Source organism: Equus quagga, chromosome 15 (assembly GCF_021613505.1).
Source record: "Equus quagga isolate Etosha38 chromosome 15, UCLA_HA_Equagga_1.0, whole genome shotgun sequence".
NCBI classification, from domain to species: Eukaryota; Metazoa; Chordata; class Mammalia; order Perissodactyla; family Equidae; genus Equus; species Equus quagga.
The window spans coordinates 11659743-11683938 of NC_060281.1; the positions used below are offsets into that span (position 1 = coordinate 11659743).

The 24196-nt window shown below is 35.6% G+C and overlaps 1 protein-coding gene across 1 annotated transcript in view; it reads right to left on the reverse strand.

The window, feature by feature from the left end:
- HCRTR2 (hypocretin receptor 2) overlaps positions 1-24196 on the reverse strand; it is a 106875-nt gene that overhangs the window by 13886 nt on the left and 68793 nt on the right. Inside the window, exons 2-4 of the mRNA XM_046641493.1 lie at positions 20256-20434; positions 12686-12929; positions 7895-8010 (exon numbers count right to left, since the gene is read on the reverse strand). Coding sequence (XP_046497449.1) covers positions 7895-8010; positions 12686-12929; positions 20256-20434 — 539 coding nt within the window. The remainder of the gene's footprint in view (positions 1-7894; positions 8011-12685; positions 12930-20255; positions 20435-24196) is intronic.

Here is a 24196-nt window from a genome sequence, read left to right on the forward strand (position 1 = left end):
CACTTAACAATCTTTTCAAGGTTCATCCATGTTGTAGCATGTGTCAGTACTTCATTTCTTTTTATAGCTGAACAATATTCCATTGAATGCATATACCACAATTAGTTTATCCATTCATCCACTGATGGACGTTTGGACTTTTTGGCTACTATGTGTAATGCTGCTATGAATATCTATGTGTAAGTTTTTTTGTGGACATGTTTTTAGTTCCCTTGGGTATATACCTAGGGATTAAATCGGTGGTACACATAGTAATTCTTTGTTTAAGACTTTAAGGAACTGCTGACTGTTTTTCAAAGTAGCTGCATCATTTTCCATTCCCACCAGCAACGTCTGAGGGTCCTCAAATTTCTCCACATCACCAACAATTGTTATTGTCTGTCTTTTTAATATTCTTTTTTTAATTTTAGCCATTTTATTGAGTGTGAAGAGGTGTCTCACTGCGCTTTTGATTTGCATTTCCCGGAATAGCTAACGCTATTGAGCCTCTTTTCATGTACTTATGGGCCAATTGCATATCTTCTTTGGAGAAATGTTTATTCAAATTTTCACCCATTTTAATGGATTATTTCTTTTTACTGTTGTGTCATAGAGTTCTTCATACATTTTGGGCACAAGTCCTTTATCAGATATGTGATTTGCAAATATTTTCTCTCATTCTGTGGGTTGTCTTTTTGCTTTCCGCATGGTATACTTTGATGCACAAAAGTTTGATTTCAATAGCATCCAATTTATCTACTTTTTTTTTCATTTTTTGCTTGTGGTTTTGGTGTCACATTTAAGAAAGCGTTGTCTAAACCAAAGTCATACGATATATGACTAAGGCTACCTAACGAATGTTTTCCTCTGAGCTTTATAGTATTAGATCTTATAGTATATTATGGTATAGTATAGTATATAACTCCATTTTGAGTTAAATTTGATATCTGGTGTGAGATGCAGTCCAACTCTATTTTTTTGCTTATGGATATACAGTTATTCAAACACCACTTTTTGACAGGACTATGATTTTCCCAATTGAATTGTTGGCACCAAAACTCAATTGATCATAAATATAAGGGTTTATTTGTGAACTCTGAATTCTATTTCATTCATCTATATGACTGTCTTTATGCAAATACCATACTATACTGATTTCTTTAGCTGTATAATAAGATTTGACATTGAGAAGTGAGTGTTCCAAATTTGTTCTTCTTTTTGAAGACTATTTTGGCTATTCTTGGTCCTTCGCATTTCCATATTAGTTTTAGTATGAGCTTGCCAATTTGTGCAAACAAAAAATAAAAAAGAAAGACAGCTGGGATTTTGATAGAGATTGTGTTGAATCCATAGATCAATTTGGGGACTTTTTCTCTATTAACAATATTAAGACTTCCAATTCGTGAACATGGAACATCTTTTCACTTATTTTGTCATTCTTTAATTTTTTAATGATAGTTTTTAGTTTTAAGTGTACAAGTCATATACTTCTTTTACTAAATTTATTTGGAAGTATTTTATTCTTTTTGGTGCTATTTTAAATGGAATTGTTTTGTTAATTTCATTTTTGGATTGTTCTTTGCTAGTGTATAGAAGTGAAACTGATTTTGGTATTAGGCATCAAGATTGGAAAGAAGGAAATAAACTATCTCTATTTGTAGATTACATGACCTTGTATATAGAAAATCTGAAAGAATTCACATGCAAAAAAAATATTAGAACTAATAAACTAGTTCAGTAAGTTTCCAGGATAACATACATTCCCATCTTGATGCCTTTTATTTTTCATTATTATTAATATTATTTCTTGACTAATTGACCTGGATAAAATCTAGTTCTATTCAGTATTGACTAGAAGTGATAAGACCAGATGTCTTTGTCTTATTCCTGATCATAGAAGAGAGACATTCAGACTTTCACTGTTAAGTATAACATTAGCTGTGAGGTTTTTGTAGATTTCTGTATCAAATTGAGAAGTCCCTTTTATTCCTAGCCGGTTAAGTGCTTTTATCTTGAAAGGGTATTGTATTTTGTTAGAGGCTTTTGCTGCATCTATTGAAATGATGATGTGGTTTTTGTCTTTTATTCTATTAATATGTTGCATTACATTGATTGACTTTCGTGTGTTAAACCCATGGTGCATTGTTGAGCTAAATCACACTTGGTCATCATGCATAGCCCTTTCTATATATTGGATTTGGTTTGCTAGCATTTTGTTGAGTATTTTAACATCTATATTCATAAGTATATTGGTCTGTGGTTTTCTTCTGATATCTTTGTTTTTAATATCAGTCTAATTCTGGCGTCATGGAACAAGATAGAGAGTGTTCCCTCCTCTTCTATTTTACGGAAGAGTTTGTGAAGACTTGGTGTTAATTCTTCTTTAAACATTTGCTGGAATTTGATGATGAAGCCAGCTGGGCTTTTCTCTGCCAGAAATGTCGTTATTACTAATTCTATCTCTTTACTTGTAATAGGTCTATTCAGATTTTTCTAATTTTCCTTTAGTCAGTTTTAGTAGTTTATGTCGTCCTGTGAATTTGTCCATTTTGTTTACATTATCTAATTTGTTGGCATACAATGTTCGTAGTATTCCCTTACTTCTTTTATTTCTGTATTGTCTGTGGTGACGTCCCTTTTTCACTTCTGATTTTAGTGATCTGAATCTTCTCTCTTCCTTCTTGGCTAATTTAGGTAAAGATTTGTCATTATCTCTGATCTTTCCAAAGAACAACTTTCAGTTTCATTGACTATTTTCTATTGTCTTTTTATACTTCATTTATTTACCCTCTAATCCTTATTATTTACTTTCTACTATTTGCTTGGGTTTTAATATTTTCTTCTATTTCTAATTTCTTAAGATAGAATGTTAGGTTATTGTTTTGGGATCTTTATTCTTTTTGAACATGGGTATTTACACCTATCAATTTCCCTCCAAGCACTTCTTTTGCTGAATTTCATACATTTTGGTATGTTGCATTTTCATTTTCATTTATTGCCAAGTATTTTCTAATCCCCATGTCATGTCTTTTACCTATTGGTTAATTAAAAAGTTTAATGTTTAATTTTCATATATTTGTGAATTTCCCAATTTTCTTTCTATGGTTGATTTCCAATATAATTCCATTGTAGTAGGAGAATGTACTTTTTAATGATTTCAGTCATTTTAAGTGCTTTGAGGCTTGCTTTATGGCCTATCATAGCATCCAGACTGGAGAAAATTCCATGCACAGTTTGGATGAAAGTGCATTCTGCTGATTTTGATGCAGTGTTCTATAGATATGTTAGGTCTATTTGGTTGATAGTTTTGTTTAAGTCTTCTGTTTGCTTGTTGATCTTCTGCCTAGTTTTCCTATCCATTACTGAAAGAGGAGTATTACACTTTTTAACTATTATTGCTGAATTGTCTATTTCTCCCCCTAATTCTGTTAGTTTTTGCTTCGTGTATTGTGAGCTTCAGTTGTTAAATGTATATAAGTTTATAATTTTTATATCCTCCTGATAGATTGACTTATCATTATGAAATGTCCCTCTTTATCTATAGTAATGATTTTTGTTAAAGTCTCTTCTTCTCAATATTAATATAGCCGCTACAGCTTTATTTTGGTTATTGTTTGCATGGTACATCTTTTCCCATTATTTTACATTTAACCTATTTGCATCTTTGAACGTGAGATGTGTGTCTTGGAGATAGTATACAGTTGGATCATTCTTTTTTGTTTGTTTGTGTTCTATATTGTGCCAATTTCTGGAGTGATTTACAGACTTACATTTAATGTAATTATTGAGAAGGTATGATTTACATCTGTCATTTTGCTATTTATCCTCTCTATATATTACGTCTGTTTTGTTCCTCTATCCCACCATTGCTGCTTTACTTTGTGTTAAATAAATATTTTCTAGTATACAATTTTAGTTATCTCATTGTTTCTTTTGCTAAATTTTTTTTAGTTATTTTCTTAGTAGTTGTCCTAGGGATTGCAATTAACAATTTAAACAATCTATTTGCATTAATGCCCACTTAATTTCAATAATAAACCAAACTTTGTTCCAATATAGCTTCATTCCCTTCCCCTGCTTTGGAATTACATCTTTATACATTGTAAACTAAATCTACATGGTTTTATAATTATTGCTTTATGTTATTGTCTTTTAAATAAAATAGGAAATGAAAAGAATTATAAACAAAAATCCATTTATGCTTTCTTTGACATTTACCGAGGTACTTGCCTTTACTGATACTCTTTATTTCTATGCGTGGACTTAAATTAGTGCCTTTTTATCCTGCCTCTGAAATTACAATTTGCAGTCTATTTCTTCACATTAGCTGGCTTGTCATCACCTAATGTCAATTATGTTAAATTCTCTGAGAAGAGTGTTGGAGGATAAAGGGCAGTAGAAGAAACTGTGGTAAGAGTTGAGATGAAGAAAGTCTTTCAAATTTGGAAAGACTTTGGAAAGTTGAAATTTAGTTTCTGACTCAAAAATCTATTACAGTTCACCCCCTAGTTTGTCACACAGTACCAGACATATAGTAGATGCTTAATAACTATTTGTGAATAAATTAACATGAGTCCACATGATGATTAAGATTGAAGTGTTGAATTATGTGAAGGCTGGAACTGGAAAGAATGCTGACAGATGTCACACAGGGTCAAGTAAACTAAGATAAATCACATCTTAAAAAGAGGAGTTTTAGAGAAGAGTCTAGAATTTCTAGACTGAATGAGTCCTCTGGGTCACATTGTCAAAGAAAGAGAGAATTTAAGACATTGATTATAGCAAAACATTGGATAATTCTTTTAATGAGGCTTAAAGTTCTTGAGAAAGTCAGACAAGGACACACTTTGCTCCCTAAAAACCATATACTTAATAATTCCAAAGTATGTAGCAGAATCCATGCTTCTCCTTTATTTTAAGCATGTAGGACAGGCCCTCCATGTGACGGCTCACTTGATGTAGCCTATGGCAAACATGATGCCTAGGAACTCTGCTTATAGACATTAACAGTTGGAAATTGAGAGTTGCTCAAGCAGAATTCTACATAATCACTCATTTGGGGTTAATTTACTTTATTGTGGCCGCTAAAGTGAGCTCAGCTGAACTTGCCATTTTCCATTCCAATCTGTTTTGTAAATGCTTTTAGTTTCACTGCCCAGGCATTTTACTGCAAATCTTCTGAATCATGTGGCTAGTACCAATCAGGACAATTCAGCAAAAGAATGTGGATTATTTTTGAACCTGTAATACAATTTTAAACTTATTTTAGAGTTTGACACATGGAGAACTATAAGCTTAAACAATGGATAAGTAAATTGGTTGGGGGTTGGTAGTTATCGAGTTATTCAACAAACATTTTTTGAATACTTTCTTTGTACAAGGTACTATGTTAAGTGTTGGGGATACAATGATGAACAAGACAGATTTAGGTACCCCCAAGGAGTTTTAAAGTTATGTCAGTCTGTACATAAATGAATAAGCAAACATACACATCTATTACATGTAATGCACATGAACCAGTAAAAATATGGAACTAGGGAATGCTCTTAACATTGAACATTCCTAGTCAAAATCTCGATCTCAATCTAAAATATCTTTATCCTCAATGTTTATTAAATGCTTTTTCTCCATTAAGAAAATTTTCAAATTCTAATTTGTCTATTAACTTTTCCCCAAGTAACTGGGCAATGCGTTCCCCTATCCTTCTGTATCTAAACTTTTCCAGCACTTTCTCTTATATTTCTACTCACTTTTTTTTATAAAGTATTTATTGAGCAACTGATGTATGCTAAGCATGTACTAATTGGAGGGATACAAGATTAAAGCTAGAGTGTACTGTCTTCATCTGAGTAGAGTAGAAGAGATAGACAAATAAAAAAGTCATTATAATAATTAAAATTGCTAAGAAAGTAATCAAATACACTAATGCAAAACATGCTTGTTGTTTTAGAAATATAAACAGATTAGTTGTTTGGGGGAATTGGCCACCCCACGATATGTCTCTTTGGCATGAAGATTATTTGGGGCTGGTTACTTTTAAAAACTGCAGACAGGAAAGAAACTCTGAAAAGCAGAGTTTACTTACCCTTTGTTAAGAAACATTTACCTTGTAAAGGAAATCTCCATCTGCAAAGGTGTCTCCCTCTCTGTACAGGAAGAAGGGGGATGACCTTATCTCTAGAAACTCTTATCAATGCAGAAGGCAAGGACTTAAATCTGCATAATAATCTTATTCCTTTTTACTGTGCTTGTCTGGTAGCCTCCTGTAACTGACTCCCCCCATCCCCAACATCCTCCTCTGTTTTTAGCTGAAGATGATATTTAAGGTAGTGGCTTCAGCCATTTTGGTGAGTTGCTCAGGTTGCCTGAGCCTCTCCCGTGTATACATGTTATAAAGCTGTGTTTAATTTTCTCCTGTTAATATGTCTTATGTGAATTCAATTTGTTCTCTGGCCAGGAGAACTCAGAGCAGGTAGTGGAAATGTTTTCCTCCCCTACAGTTGAAAGGCCAAATAACAGCATATACTATTATGGTATTTCATTTAACGAATACTTTCTATGATCTAGGCACTTGAATACATCTAATAAGTGTAACAACCCTGTGAGATAGATGCTATATAACCCCACTTTAAAGATGAGGCACAGAAATTGAAGTAACTGACAAAATTCATGTATCTAATAAGTGTTGGTACTGGTTGCATTTATAAAGTCATAAAAGAAATGGCTTCTTTGCAAAAATAGAAGAAAAGAGAAAATTTTGAAATTATGAAACATGCAGGGTTGAAACATGCAACAGTTGCTGATATCCAACCAGTAAAAGATGATCTTGAAAAATGCTTTGAATAAGCAGGGCTGAATAGGACCCAGATTAAGACTCATCCTCAGCTAAAAGATTGTGAAATCCTTTTAATGAATTAAAGTGACCAGAGTAAATCCTTTCAACTGGATAAAATACATCAGAGAAAACAGACTAAGAGGGTGGCATTCTACAAGCCTCATAGGCTCAAAGTACTGGCAATAAGTTTGGAGAAAGATAGAGATGAACCTCTAAGAAATGTGGCATTTCAAGATACAATTTTCAAGTACAAGAGGCTGAGCTATATCCTTTGTACCACTACATGTGTTTGTTGGTGGTTTCCTTCCAGTCATCAAGATTCAGCTTAAATGCTCCCTGCTCTGAACCAGATCCCCCTCCACCATGCCTTCCTCTGATCCTCCGGGCTTACAGATATTGCAGTGATTTTCACTCTGCATCTGACTGCATCTGCACCCCCTCTAGACTATGAATTCATCAATGGCATAGATTGGAGTTTTTAGCTTTTTATGAGACACGCATGCAAAAGACATATGATGAATATTTGATGAATGAGTAACCAACTGAATGAATACAAACATTCACTGACATGGCCAAACAATTACCTAACAATTTCTTTCCTCCCAAATCAGCAGCATAAACAGTTTCTAATATTCTAAATTCTGCCTGATTCTTCTACTATTGTAAAAAAAAAAATAAGATATTTGAAGATGGAGATTTAACCTATCTGTTAAAAATAGATTACGTAAATCTCATCAAAAATACAATGTTCTAGACTCACAGTCTAGGGAAACTTTAAAGGAATTTTTATTTGCCATTCCTTATAAAAAGTAAAATTAATTATATTAGTCCTGGACAAAAATTAAGTCAATTAATCTCAGAGGTTTAAGATTTAAAGTTATTACAGTGGTTTATAAAATACATTCCCTAAATATCACTCTAAAAAAAATGCCTAGATGTATTTGCATGGCTAGGGACTCATTATTTTAGCAGAGCACACAAGCTATTGCTAAGCATATCATGTTCATTTAATCCACTCTTAAATTTTGTTTTTAAGCACTTCCTAAAGAAAACACAAGGAAATTATTTGAAGTTACATACCTGTCGGCACCAGAGTTTACGAAATATTTGCAGATAGGCCAATACCATAAGACACAGTGGTGCCATGTATGTCACCAGAAAGAAACAGATGTGATACATCTTGGGGTAAATTTCACCTGGAATGAGAGTCAAAATAATAAAGTCTTATAATTCATAGATCTTTTTTAAAGATACATCTGTCAATATTTTTGCTTCAAAGTACTCATTTACCTTTCATATTACTTCACTGGCCTGTTATGTACACAAAAGGAAAAACAGCTTACAATATTTAACTACTTACATTTGCTCAATACATGTGTATACATATACTAAATGTGAAGTCTTAATTTCATTAATGTACTCAGGGAGGAATAGCAATTTGCTATTTCTTAATTTGTGCTGTCACAGTCTATCCAAAGTTATGTTCATTTCCCAAATGGTCCTTTTTGTCTTGATTACTTGTGACTAATTAATAAAAAATTAATTTGAGTTGTCTTATAGTTGTTACAAGAAGTCACACGATTCTACCAAAACCTAATTACTAACGCTTTTGTTAATAATGGAAAGAGAAGGTAAACTCAATTGATTCGTCCTCATTAGAATGTGTTTCCTAAAAAAGGAAAGCTATTCCAAGTTGTACGTGTAATGCAAATGTAGAAAAATTTTGGAAAAATAAATACAATAAACATCTGATAATGATTATTTTTTGTTGACTTACTAGAACTCAGATTTCCTAAGTATGTTGTGTATGTGTTTGTGTATATGTATGCATGCATGCATTTTTAATAAAAATGAGATTTTTAAGGCTTTTTAAAGTTAGTTTTCAAATCAATATGGGTATTTTCTTTTTTTTGTATTCGTCTCTTATTAGGCATTAGCATCTCTAGGATTGTAGCGATTTCTTGTTTATCACTAGTTCTATGTACATAGGTGATAAGTATCACAGATTAGGCATTTATTACAGAGTCAATTAATGAATGGCATTGTGGCTTAATATTAATAATAATAATTGACAACATTTATTGAACATTATTCATTTAATTTGTACTGAATATGTTTCAAACCTATCTCTGAGTTGAATATCCTGCCCAATCTTGATTTCATAGCCATATCTTCTAGAGTTGGTTGGGTTTAATATTCTCATTCTTCCTTCTAAAATTCTGTCTTCTTTCTTGGATAGATGTGTAATCTTTGGAGGGGACAGCAGGGTGTGTGTGCCACTAGGAGGTCTAAGAGACCAATTTGAGGTGTCATTTTTAGCTTCTCCGAGGCCCAGGTGGTTCACACCTTGCTCATCAGTTTCTAACTTCCTTTCAAGTTATCCTGTAAAACAGCCGAGTTACATAAAAAGTGATAGAATTCCAGCAGCCTGACTGGAGAAATAACAAACAGCCTTTCCTTTGAAGTGCTACAGCCTGAGCAGCATTTGGCCAGCCAATTTCAAAGGAACTGGAGAGTGACCTCAGCACTTCTCAGGCACCTGAGTGGCTTTGAACTTTTATTTGTTTTGATGAAGTTGTCACATGAGCTTCCCACATAAAAATATACCTTTGAAGCTTACATACCGGTGAAGCCCTGATGTCTGCATCAGACTAAATTGAGTGAGTGGAGGAGGGTACATTTGATAGGTTAATTTTTTTTCTAACTGCAGCTACAGATACCATCACTGTGACAACGGTTTATAGTTTTAAACAGATGGGAAGAGAGCTCATTCTGCCGTTCAGTGTATTTATGAATAGTTGCAAAATACGTAGTTGACTGGCAAATGCATATGACGATAATGACTACCTACACAGAGAAAAGTTGATCAAGCAAAATTATGCTTGCAGGCTAGGCTCCATTGTTGTAATAAAGAGATTATTATAGATAACTGGGGAAACATGATAGTCTGAAATTCCTCATTTCATGCTTACAGTCTAAGCTAATTTAAAACCCAGAAATGCCATTGAAATTTTAAATTGTGTGTATTGAAACTACCTTTGAAGTCTCTTTGCCCTGGGTGAGCAACGTCTTCAATATATTTTAAGACATTTTTATGTAACCTAGAATGTGGCTACAGAAAATTTGCTCCACTTAAGCATTACCTAAATTAGAAAACAGCAAATTAAAAATTGACAACCATTAAAAATCGGTGTCTTTACTAAGTAAAATCATCATAATAAACTAAATGTCTAATGAGCAAAATGCTTTGAATTCTTTTATATTTTTCTTGAAAACATTAAGTGATTAACAATCCATTTAATATTCAAAAAGCTAATTTCATAGACTCTGATTTTGTGGATGGTCAATTCAATTTAGTATCACCTATTTTAGCCTTTATAATCATTTTAAGTACTTATGGGCTAATACTAAACCACTTTCACATAGCTTTTCTAAATGACTTCTGAAGGCTGAGTTTAGATTTTTTGGTATTCAACAAAAATTCCTTGTTTTAAAAGAAATGTCCATGCTAGAGCTAGCTAATAAAATGATAGAGGTTGAAATGAATTTTATGTATTTATATTTATTGCTCAAAGGTAATTAGAAAATGATGTGGCTATTTACTTAATCATGAGTACTGACGGGAATGCCTAGCTTGGCAGTCTTTTGGTTAGCAGGGGTTAATGCTACTTGACTATTCAGGGCAACATAAAAAAAAGTTCATAAAAGCAGCTCATGTAAATGAAACTAATTACCAAAATAGTTTAGAGATAATACTCCTGACATACATTAAATAATAGGTGGGTATTTTATCTAATTTCCATCTCGATAAATTTAAAGGATCCCGACTTTTGAGTTAGAAGCTTAGATTTAGATATATTTGTCTGCTTCAAAATCTTGACCAACCAATTTAATTTGTGGCTCAGTTTTATCATGAATTAACTAAAGCATTCTGCTCCAGAGATCTTTAGGCTGTTTTCCAAATATAACTCATTGTATGAAATTGCATAAGAGACATGTCACAATTGGTCCCAATCCATCTTCTTTCCAAACAATTCTTTAGACTTCATACTCTACATTCCAGAAGCTACAAGTGTGGACCATCTTGCTTTCTTCTTAAGTGATGGGACCCATGGTGTGGGTTTTCTTGCTCCCTGGAACACCCTTTTCCTTGTCTGGAGAATTCCTGCTCGTCTTTAACGCTTTGCTGAAAGGTTAGCACCTCCTCTGCAAACTTGAATTCAGATGGCCAGGACTGTCTGTCCTCTCACTTGTGCTCCTAGCACTTTGTATATCAGTATATTAGAATGCTAACCCCTCTGTAAACATTTGTTTATTTGCCTTTCAGCCTCACCGGATAGAATGTGTTCCCTTAGGCAGAGTCTATTTCTCTCCAGGTTGGCACAATTCCTGACATATCCTAAGTACTCAAGATGATGTTTGAACATTAAACAAATGGGACTTAAGACGCCTAAGAAATATTCCTACCATTTTGGAACTTTCCATTCATTTTGTTTTCGTCTGCACTGTTAATGGGGAAAGTTGAAAAAACTGAAAATGATCCAGAGAAAGTACAGACACTTTCTGTTAAAGAAATAATGTTCTTAACATTAACATTTAATGTTAAAAGGGAACAATGTTACAAAGGAACAAGAAAAAAAGAGTATTTAACATTTGAGGTAATAGATAAAGCAAATTGTGCAATTTTGGTTATTATAGGTCTTTGGATAATATATGAAATAATCCCAGTGTCTTCTAAATTTTATATTGCTATAGTGAAAGCATACGCCTAAATTTTCAGTTGCTGACTTTTTCCCTTTTCAGTGTGCCAATAAAAGTACCAAGGTAGGAATTAACATAAATTCAAAGATTCAAATACTTGAAAATATCAGATCCATAAGGAATCTTTTGCATGCACTGCTTTTTTGATACGTTTTTCTAACAAGCATAAATGTACAGCTTTCTAATAAACAAATTCTTTCATAATGTTTAAATTCTGTAAATATGAGCCATTGTTACATACTTATCCAGAAGAGGGCAGATTGTTCTCAAATTTCATGGGATAATTTTGTAAGTAGTGCGTGCTATTCTGAAATATTTTATTTCCTGTCATTCTTTGCTGTGTCCAGATTTGTGCCATCACCAGGCACTGATAAAAGCTTCCTTACTGATAGAAAGATTTCTGCTGTTACAGAAAAACTGCAAAGACTGTCACTGAAAGTTTTGAACCAAAGCAGCACAAGCACTCCTAATTTCTGCTTTTTTAAATTTAATTACCATACCTATGATGGGAAACCACAAAGGATTCCTAATTAATATAATTCTTAAATCATATAATAATTATGTCACTGGTAAAATTTATCAATTTAGTATGTTATGAATAGAGGAAGCAAATCTAGATAATTTGGCACAGAGAACATATGTCCACATACTCAGCTCCAGTCATGTTCCTAGACAGGGCATGGTTTAAAATGAAAAAATTCAGTTGTATTTGAAGTCAGCAGGGAACTTGACACTTGAGGCAAGATAATGTACCATCTTATAAAATGCTAACCATTCCAGAATACATATTTGGATTTGTATAAATGAGTCCTTTTCATTTTAAAGAATTTAAGAAAAACTAACATAACCAAATCTGAATTGTGGAATAAGCTCCTCCTTTCTTTCTCTATCTGAAGACTAGAGAATAGTGTATAGCATTTCTAAGGGACCGAGACAGGTAGTTATTCTGCGAAACTATTTGGGATTTCAACTTGTTTTCATGCTTTTGCAAAACTATATTAACAAATTCCAATAAAATATATGAGGCCAGCTTTACAATGGTTATGCAAATCAAATGTTCAATCTGCAGCTATAATATCAATGTCAGCTTGTGGGCCATGATGTACTCACCACCCCAGCGTTCATCACACACTGTAAAGAGAGTGGTTTTATTGGCTAAGCCGGGGAGCATGGTGCTGCACTCCATGACAATGGCCTGAGGAATCATTATAATGCAGGAGACGATCCAGATGATGATGATGCTGTTCCGGGCCCGCTTGGCCGTGCTTTTAAACATCAAAGGGTGACAGATCGCATACCATCGATCCAAGGCAATGCAACTCAGGGTGAGGACAGACACAGACACTGACACGGTCTAGAGAAAAAAAGAGCATAGCAAAAGAGAAGCACCAGGTGTTAAATGGATCACTCAACATTTTTACCGTATTAGAAAGGTAATCACAATAGATAACCATGTTTGAGGTTGCCAAAAAGCATTTCATGCAAGTACTTTCTATTAAAAAAAAACTTCACCAAAAAATAGTATTGAAATATATTAGGAAAATATACTTCCTATTAAACATGAAGAAGATGCTATGAAAACATTACAATCTTTTTTATGCAAAATCTTCTGTAATATGGCATTTTTTGAATAATTACTATCGTTATTTTGTCTTGAAACTTTTCCATTGATAGGGAAAATCACATCCTCAAATGGAAAAAATAAAACACATATATTTAGTCTGAACGGGAAATCTCTCTTTCACTTAGAATAATAGGACACGTCTTTCTTTCAAATTATCATATAGGAATTTGATTGCAATTGCATTTAATTGGGATTTTTGAATTTTGAGTATCTCATTTCATATTTTCAGATAACAATGGCTATTTGTACATCAGTTCATTTCCAACATATTGCACCCAAAGGAAAACGTGAGTCATGTTAAAAGAAAATTCTGTATATGGATCTCCTTACCATAGTTTGCTCATTGCTGGTATAAACAACTTGCCTCTAAAATTCAAATAAGTTCACCTCATCCAGATTTCCATGTAATTAACAACACCACAAATGATACTTTAACTTGGAACTTAAGGAAATAGTAAAGAAATGTGTTAAGTACACCTATACCCACACGATCAGTTTATGCAGTTACGTCTACTGGAGTCTCCTATACCGGATGAACCACTGATTCTGGTACCACTCTCGAAATCCCATCTTTAAAAAAGAAACCTCATTCTCCTTTCTGTTATTTTTTTATTAGAGATTTGTATTTCTTTTCCTCTCAGTAATTATCACATAGTACAATTATTTTGTTTAATACATTTGTTTATTTTCTGTTTTCTCTATTGGAACAAAGCTCTATGGCAGGAGAGGCTGCTATTATGTTGCTTGTTTTGGGTTTTGTTTTTTTTTCCCCACAACAATGTCCCCTGTACCTGGCACAGTGTTTGATTTGCTTAATAAGTAGGTTTTTTTAATTAATGAAGAGTTGTAAGCCTCAATGTAAGGTAATAGCTGTGGTCCAGTCATCCTGTCCTAGTTTTGCTCATGCCATAACATGTGGAAGGGCGGGAATCTCTGCTTCTTACATCCGGACCTTCCCGGTTGATGCATTGACTGTAGGTGCACATGAGTGGAAGGATCTTGGAGCCAGTGCTGCACAGGAGAAAGGAATCTGGATAAGCATTAGCATGACCTATCTCTTCTCACGCTCCCACCAGCCAGCTGTGCAATGTGGGGTCACCCAGTTTACAGCTTTAGGCCTAAGGTGTATGTATTGTCATTTTTTCTGCTGAATGAGTGGAATCGACAAGATAAGATTCTTGCCACTCTCATTCGTTTGATTCTTTCTGAGAAACTCAGCAGAGTATAATTGGAATCAATTCTGCATCCAGGTTTCCTGGGCGTGAATCCCATCTCACTTCATAGATGTGTGATCTTGGGTGAGTTAACTTCTCTATGCCTCGGTTTTGTCATCTGTAAAACTGGGTGATAACAGAACACAACCATGGAATTGTAGGGGAATCGGTTGAGATGTGAAATGCCTAGCCCAGGGTTGACACACACATGCTGTGTGCTTGTTGTTTCTCACTTTGCTTATGGTGATGAAAATGATCCTTACACTATTAGTTTCCTCTTCCATCCTCAAGCTTTTAATAGGAGCAGACTGATTTTTGGTGAAGAATAGTCATAGGAATCACAAATAAAGGTATAAACTATGCTAAATTCTTGGAGGTTAACTACATTTTAAGTGTAATCTTAAAGGGCTGAGCTCTATCAGAATTGGCTTAGGTTGGCTGATGATTCTTGGGAATTCCATGGCACTATCTTAGAGTGCATTCAAGTCTCCTTCTCAAATCAATCTCCTTTCTCTCCCAACCTCCATTCCTTCTTTCCCTGCAAATATGCCAAGCACCCTGGGCCCCACAATGCTATTGCTAATTTGAGAATAGAACTGTGGCAGTCTAGATCTGCACGGTTGACTTTTCACAGTTGCTGGGCCAGGGCTATATTCATCCAATCTAGCAATTAGAAGTGTAAAATGTTCAACAAGGCTGAGTGATTTACTATTCATGAATTCTAATCTACATGGGTGAATGGGATAGAAGTAGCATGGTTCAAATTCAAAAGTCATTTCTAGTATTTCCCTCTATTATTAGACAGTAATAATGAATTCAAAACAGTTCATATGAAAGACTGCCATCCAGTGCCAACAGTGAGCCAAGGTGCGATGCCTTCTCTGTTTGTGGCAACATGAGAGAATGTGCTGGTCTGGTTAATCTAACAGCACAATCCATTGAATGGACCCCTGGCAATCAATAATTTAATATTCAATGTTTGATTACTATATTTGCTGCTGTATGGTACACACACATCCAATTTATAAGATTTTCTTGGCAGGGACATAAAATTGCGTCTTATCATAAGTTACTATAAATGAGAGTTTGTTGCCGTTTTTCACTTCTAGGAGTGTACTTCTGGGTACTTTTTTCATTTAGATGTTGATGCAAACTCAAATTGACCTGATTGTAAGTCATTTGAGAAATGAATCTAGTAGGGAGTATGAATGTTGTGAATCAAGTAGATGAGATGATGTGAACTTCTCCTGCTGCCAGGCGCTTGACCTCTCACCCATATTATGGGCACCTTGTGGTCAGGGAAATGTTGAAGATTTTCTCTGGCAGAGAATGAGTCTGTTTTATGCTAGCACATAGATATGACAAAAGGAGACCCTCAGAGATCCATGATAAGTAGAAATGGAAAGTTTGCCATATCACAGATTTGAATGACAGGTCCTAATAGACTGGAAGGTAGGACAGTGTGACTGAGAGAGCGAGGGATCCTCTCCGACCACCTAGCACCCACCACTCACATCTCAGTTGGCTTTTGTTCTTCTTTTCCTAGTATTGCCTGTGCAGAGCCTCTTCTGCACTTAAAAAAGAAAAGTTGGGCCAGCCCGTGGCCCAGTGGTTAAAATTTGCACACTCCACTTCGCAGCCTGGTTCGGATCCTGGGCAAGGATCTACTCCACTATCAACCATGCTGTGGAGGCATCCCACGTACAGAATAGAGGAAGTCTGGGACAGCTCCTAGCTCAGGGCTAATCTTCCTCCAGCAAAAAAAACAGGAAGATCAGCAATGGATGTTAGCTTAGGGTGAAACTTTCTCACCAAAAAAAAAAAAGTCACTCTGTAAAAGTAGCCAACTACTCTTGTGTAAGAAAAATAAAATATATTATAATTTCCCAAGAAATTCATGATAATTATTTAGCAAATTGCCCAATAAATGTTAATGGTCTTGGATTTATAGAATTATTAAAGTTACAAAAGCATTACTTTAATTATTCAGCTAAGCTTTATTATATCCGTGAGATTTTGCAGATTTTTGAGCATATGCCGAAGGGTTGTAGTGCTTCACTCATAAATCTAAAGGTTGTATTCTGTTTAGAAGAAAGAGAGCATATAAATAATAGAAAATGAGTAAGTATCCAAAGAATCTTTAAATGAAACTTTAAACACTCATCTTTAAATGAGTATTTGGTGATATGTTTTTGATTATTCAGTAGGACATAAGCATCCTATCAGGGACAAAAACAACCAGTTTCAGAACACCACAGCTAAGGGAAAGTGTACTCCAATTTAAGTGATTGGCTTCTTGCCCATTGGCACTGTTCATTCTATTTGGAAAAAGTCTATAGAAAATGGACAATAAATATTGATAGAATTTAGAGATACTAGCTTTACCAGTGCACCCATAGTTTTGCACATTTACAACTTTCCATCAAGAACTAATGTTGAATGAGGTAATGAATGGACCTAGTCTGTTCCATCTGCCTCAGATCTTGTGGTTACTCGGTAGCTTTCTCCTTGGCTGATGGAGAAGGGGATCAACTGAGGAGTTAACTAGAGTGGACTTTGTTTACGGAGAAGCAGATAGAATCTATCAGAAGATGAAGATGATCCTTCAGCTGTAGGACTTGTTAACAAGTTGTGCAGTGTGAAAGAATATTGTCAATAACTTTAGGAGCACCATGTCCTGCACTCCATGCTCAGCATTGCTCACTGGTTGCCCTCTCGAGGATCTGTCGAGTGCTCGTAGGAGAATCTGGAATGCCAGGTCTATAAAAAAGTATCACTGTGGATTAGAGCAGGACTGCACCTACCACAGGGTGATGCATCCTTCCCTCATTACCCCACTGTCTACTGGTGGGGGGAATCTTCTGGTTCATAGAGAGAGCATGAAATATTTTCAGCTAATAGAAGATTCTGAACAACTGAAGCCAGCTTGAAACTTAAGAGGATCTCCAAAATTTCTCCCTGGGTGGTTACTGGAACCAAGAGAAACAAAAGTCTTGCTGGAAGTACCATAGATGGTGAAATATTAGAATTCTCTGCTATTTATGATTTCCCCAGTGTCTCCATGCAAACACCATAAGATCCATTTCTAACTGATTATTTACTGTGAGGATAATTTTCTCTGTTGCTCAATGTACTATTTCTCTCAAAAATTTTGCTACAGTTTATTTTGGTAACCCATTCATGGTTTTCAGCCGACTGACATAAACTAAACTTATAGTTAAATTTCATATTTGCAACAAAGCTTATAACTTCCATGGCATTTTTCATTTACTGTTCTACCAATGATGTCTGACCTAAAAAATTATCACTTCTCTTTATAAGAGGTCATTGAAGAACTATCGAGAAAAACATCTCTCTGTAACATTTTAGATCCAAAAGCCTAATCAATGTAAGTTTTAGTAATGGGCTTTTGTGGTCTCCCCCAACTTTTGTTTTTGTTAAGACTTTATTTTTTGGACTACTTTTAAGATCACAGCAAAATTGAGGAGAAGGTACAGACATTTCCCATATACCCCCTGACCCCACATATACATGGCTTCCCCTATTATCAATATCCCCTACCACAGTGGTACCTCTGCTGCAATTGATGAATCTACATTGTCACATCATAATCACCCAAAGTCCACAGTTTACTTTACAGTTCACTCCTGGTATGGTACATTCTATGGGTTTGGACAAATGTTTAACAATATGTGTCCACCATTATAGTATCATCATTATAGTGCCTTAAAAATTCTCTATGTTCTGCCTATTTATGCCATCCCTTCCAATCCCTGGCAACCACTGATCTTTTTACTTACTCCATAGTTTTGCCCATGCCAGAATGTTATATCATTGGAATCATACAGTATGTAGCCTTCTCAGCTTGGCTTCTTATACTTTGTAACAAGCATTTAAGTTTCCTCCATGTCTTTTCATAGCTTGAGAGCTCAATTCTTTTTTTTAGGACTGAATAATAGCCTACTGTCTGGATGTACCACAGTTTATTTATCTATTCATTTACCGAAGGACGTCTTGGTTGCTTCCAAGTTTTGTTAATCATGAAAAAAGCTGCCATAAGCATTTATATGCACACTTTTTTGTGTGGACATGTTTTCAGCTCCTTTGGGTAAATACCAAGAAGTGCATTCTGGACCATATGGTGGGACTGTGTTTAATTCTATAAGAAACCACCAAATTGTCTTCCAAAGTGGCTGTACCATTTTTCATTCCCACCAGCAATGAATGCTCCACATCCTCACAAGCATTTGGTATTGTCAGTGTTCCAGAATTTGGCCATTCTAATAGGTGTGTAATGGTATCTCATTATTGTTTTAATTTGCAGTTTGCTGGTGACATATGATGAGGAGCATCTTTTCATATACTTCTTTGCCATCTGCATATCTTCTTTGGTGTGGTATTTAAGGTCTTTGACCCATTTTTTAATTAGGTTGGTGTTTCCTTATTAATGAGTTTTAAGTGTTCTTTGTATATTAGGTAACGGTCCTTTATCAGAAATGTCTTTTGCAAATATTTTCTTCCAGTCCGTGACTTGTGTTCTCATTCTCTTTGACATTGTCTTTCACGGAGCAGAAGTTTTTAATTTTAATGAAGTCAGCTTATCAATTATTTCTTTGCAAGATGATGCCTTTGGTGTTGTATCTAAAAAGTCATCAACACACCCTAGGTCATCTAGATTTCCTCAGAACTATGTTATCTACTAGGAGTTTTATACTTCTGTGTTTTACATTCAGGTCTATGATCCCTTTTGAGTTACTTTTTGTGAAAGATGTAAGGCGTGTGTCTAGATTCATTTTTTGGCATACCAATGTCCAGTTGTTCTACCTGTACCAATTTTCATTACTGGAAGCATATTTTTATTTACACCAAATATCATGGACACAGTCTAAGAGAATGGATGGAATAAGGGCTGGTGAGTGGAGGATGGTTTCGGGAAGACAAGTAGAGAGTGGCCACCATTTCCCTCATTTCCAATTGCTAAAGGGAATCTATGTCCTTGAGTACTGTGGCTGTGGTTGTTAGCTTGGGAATTTTTTTCAAAGGTTTTAGAGCTATCAGAATATAAATCAGAAAATTACTCTCTGAAAGTATTTGTTCTTAATTTCTCATAGGGCAATTAGTTATAGAAAAGCTGCTTTCACCATTGAACAATGAAACGTCTAATGATGATGAGGATGATGACTAACATTTATTTAGAACATACTATGTTTCTATAAAATCATCATTTTTCAGAGAGTAATCACTTTGCCAAGTGATTTATATAAATTATCTAAGTAAACTATTGTAACAACCTTAGGAGATAAGTATAATTAAAATTATTATCCTTTTTAAATAGGTGAACTGCAAAGAGCTTATGTATTTGGCTTGATAGCATACAAATGGTGAATGCAGAACAGAGATTCCAAATCTAGCAGTTTGACTCAGAACCTACACTAAAACCTGTCTTACTGGATTGCTTTGATCACATAGCTCTTAATTTCTCAGTACGAAATGAAACTACTTATAAAAACAGATAACTCTCAATTATTTGGGCTAGGAGAGGCTCAACAGTCAATTTGTTCAAATTCTTTATTTTATAATCAGAAAATTAGAGATCAAAGAAGTGAAAGTTTTGTGCAGCATCTAATGATGACTTGAGGATTCTGTTGTTTTATTTTTGCCAAGAACTTAACTCGTTTACCCAGAAAGTCTCAAGTATTATTTTTCTTAAGTTTGCCAATTTCTTAGGCAGGTATATTTCTTTCTTAGCTCGTTAGTTAATTTATTAGAGGGCCATGACTATAATTGAAAATAGTTTCAGAAGCTTCTGTGTTTGAACCAAAAAACTGTGAGAAAGAATTACCTGTAAGTAAGGAATCACTTTACAGAGGGACTGTCCAAAGAACCAGGTCTCAGTGATGTCCACAACCAACGTGGCTGGAAGGCAGGTGATGGTCACGAGCACGTCAGCCAGAGAAAGATTGACTATGAAGTAGTTGGTTACCGTCCTCATGTGGTGGTTTTTCCACACTGCCACACAAACTAATTTGGAAAGAAAAAGGAATAGTAACTGTTATGGATGAATGTTTGTATCCCCCCAAGTTTACATGGTGAAATCCTAACTCTCAATGTGATAGTATTAGGAGGTGGGCCCGTGGGAGGTGACTGGGTCGTGAGGGTAGAGCCCTCATGAATGGCATTAATGCCCAGATAAAAGGGACCCCAGAGAGATCACTCACTCCTTCCACCATGTGAAGATACAGAGAAAAGGCAGCTGTCTCTGAACCAGGAATCAGCCCCTCACCAGGCACTGAATCTGCCAGTGACTTGATCCTGAACTTCTCAGCTTCCAGAACCATGAGAAATAAATTTATGTTGCTTATAAGCCACTCAGTTTATGCTTTTCTCTTATAGCAGCCCAAACTGACCAAGACAGTAACTAAAGAAAGAAAATATGTACTGATGAAGAAACACTGCCAAGCTAATTAATATGCCTATAAAATCTACAAATAAATATTGAACAGGAAAGATAATTGACAGCTGTGCTGTGTCTTCACTGAATCAGTCAATCTGTGTGGAAGCTGAATACATGCTTAACATCAGTTCATTCACCACACAAGGCACTTCTCAATGGATTATAAGGCTGTGTTTACTTTTACTTGGTTCTGCATTGTAATTCCCAGAGGTTAAAGAACAATCTTCGATTCTTCTTTCTGTTCCCTCAGTGCTCAGCGTGTAGGAGACAGTCAAGAAATTTTTACCGAATTGAGATGAATCAGGAGCTAGGTATTTTCAGTAAACTGTGGTTTGCCTCATCTATGAAGTTCACCCTTATCTGCTCACAAACCCTGCATTTGGAACCTTTAAAAGATGAAGAGGTTTAAAAGACAAAAGTCAGTAATTATTTAGCCCTTATTATTGCCAAATACTGAGCTAGACGGTTCATATGCTTGGATTGTTTAGTTTTGATAACAATCCCAAGGGAAGACTTCATTACCAACATTTTATACATGAGGTAACCGAGACACAGGGAATTCATGGAACTTATCTAAGGACAAATGGCTCACAAAGCACAGAACTACAGTCATAACTGGGATGAAACAGCAAGTGAAGGGCTGGCCTTTTCACCACATGGGTTGCCTTCCTTTGTGAAAATGAAAGAGTTATAACAAAGCACGTATAAATTCTAGAAACTCTCTCCTTTCTATTACTCTTAATGGCCTCCAAACACCAACTTAAATCAAACATACTTTTCAATACTTTCACAATCAGGCGTTCTTCACTGCCTTTCAGGACATCCTCGCGTTTAAAAGCTGTGCTATCTCATTCAGTTGCTCTTTACGGAAAGAACATCCAGTTCCTTGATTCTCTGTCCTCCTCCTGTCTGGTGTATCCAACGGTTACATAATCACTGGCTGCAGGATTCTATAGGTGTTAGCACTGCTGCCCACATTAATTGATGGCTTTGCTTCACTCAAAGTAGCTGTGGGTTTGCCTGGGGTATCATTAACCTGTCAGAGCTGTCACCTAGGCACCCAAATAATGCAGTGACTAGTGACCCTATATAGTGAAGAAATAAAAGCACATTTTGTTACACTTGTCACTGAATGAAGATTTCTTTTTGACAATTATGTACCATTTATTAAGAGTTTCCTATGTTGAAAAACACTTCTACTAGCTACTGAAGCTGAAATTACCCTTCAGTCACTAACAGATACTCATTTAATAAAATACTTGAATTTCTGGGGATTTAATTTTGAAAACTTCACATCTTCCTCTAACTCCAAAAACTCAAGTAAGCTTTATTAGGGTAAGCTACAATCTTTATTATCTGAAAATGATGCTACTGAATTATTTATTGCTCAGAAACTCTTGAAACCCATACACACACAAACCCATCCTAGCAGTTGACTAACACATCATCACAGCTTGTTATGAGAAAATTGACAAAAGTATCCCACTGCTGATATTTGGTCAATAAATGGTAGAAATGGTATTATTTCCGATCTAGAAAAGAAAATAAGACTTTAAAAAATAGAACCAGTTCTAGCAGTGATGGGAAAACAGTGTTAACACATTATGTCCAAACAATATGAAAGCAAGTAAATTTTCAGCCAACACTTCTATGCTACTTGCTTTGCACCAGGCCCTGCTCTAAGCAATTTAAATTATTAACTAGGTTAATCTTCATAATAACACTGTAAAGTGATTACTATTACTATCCCTCAGTTTAACAGACGGGAAACTGAGGCTAGAGAGGTTATGGAACCCACCTAAGACAAATAGCCAGACATAGCTAATAGTAAGCACCAGAGCTTGGACTGAAATCTTATCTACCATGCTATGCATTCCATTATACCCTTTATGGAAGCAAAGATGAAAAGGAAGACGCCACCCTCATTTGACAAGACTTTAACACAAGTTTGTAGAATTTTGGAGTGGGAGATCATCCAGTCTAGCTTGCCATCTGGTGAATAAGTCACCTCTGCAACATCCCTGATCCATCCTTCTTGAACATTTGTAGGGAATTCACGACCTGCTAAAGCCGTTGAATTCATTTTGCAGTGGCTTTAACGACTAGCAGGTTTTTGTTTATCTTAAGTTGGTATCTCCTTCCCTTTCATTTCTGCTCATGGATTCTTAATCTTTCCTGGAACCCAAGGAATAAACCTTCTCTATTTTTTCTACATTGTACCTGTATTAGTTTCCTAGTGCTGCTGTAACAGAGTGCCACAGATTGGGTGTCTTAAAACAACATAAATTTATTACCTCACAGTTCTGGAGGCTGGCAATCCAAAATGAAGGTGTCAGCAGGGCCAAGATCCCTCTGAAACCTACAGAGAAAACCTTCCTTGACTCCCTCCTAGCTTCTGGTGGTTTGCTGGTTATCTGACATTCTTCGGCATGCAGTTACCTAACTCCATTCTCTACCTGCATCATCACATGACATTCTCCTCTGTTCCTGTCTTCAAATCGCTGTCTTCTTATAAAGTCACCAGGTATATTGGATTAGGGGCCCTCTCCACCCCAATAAAACTTCATCTTAGCTAATTATATCTGCAATGACCCTATTTTGAAATAAGGTCACATTCTGAGGTACGAGGGGTTAGCACTTCAACATCTTTTTTTGAGGGGACACAATTCAATCCATAATGATGTCCTCTGGCCCCTAAAAATTTATGTGCTTCCCACATGCAAAATCCATTCACTCATCACAACAGCCTCAAAGTTCTTAATCCATTCCAGCATCAACTCTAAATCCAAAATCTCATCTAAACCTCGTCTACATCAAGAATGGGTTACATTTGGAGTATGGTGTTTCCCAAGGCAAAATTCCTCTCCATCTGTGGACCAGTGAAACCTAGAAAATAATTGTCTTCTTCTAAGATGCAATAGTGGGACAGGCATAGGGGAGACTTTCCCATTCTACAGGGAGAAATTGGAAGGAAAAAGGGGTCACTGGTCTAAAGCGAGTTTGCAACTCAGCAGGGAAAATTCCATTAGGTTTTAAGGCTTAAGAATAATTCTCTGTGGCTTAATGCTCTCTTGTCCTAGCTCAGCAGGCTGGTGGCCACAACCTCTCAACCCTGAGTGTTGGCCCTGGCCTCTGGAACCTGTAGGGAAATCTTTCCTTGCCTCTTCCTAGCTTCTGGTGGTTTGCTAGGAATTTTTGGCATTCCTTAGCTTGCAACTGTATAATGGCAATCTCTGCCTTCATCACTGCATGGCGTTCTTCTGGGTCTCTGTCTTCAGGTGGCCATCTTATTAAAGGATGCCAGGCATATTGGATTCAAGGCCAGCCCT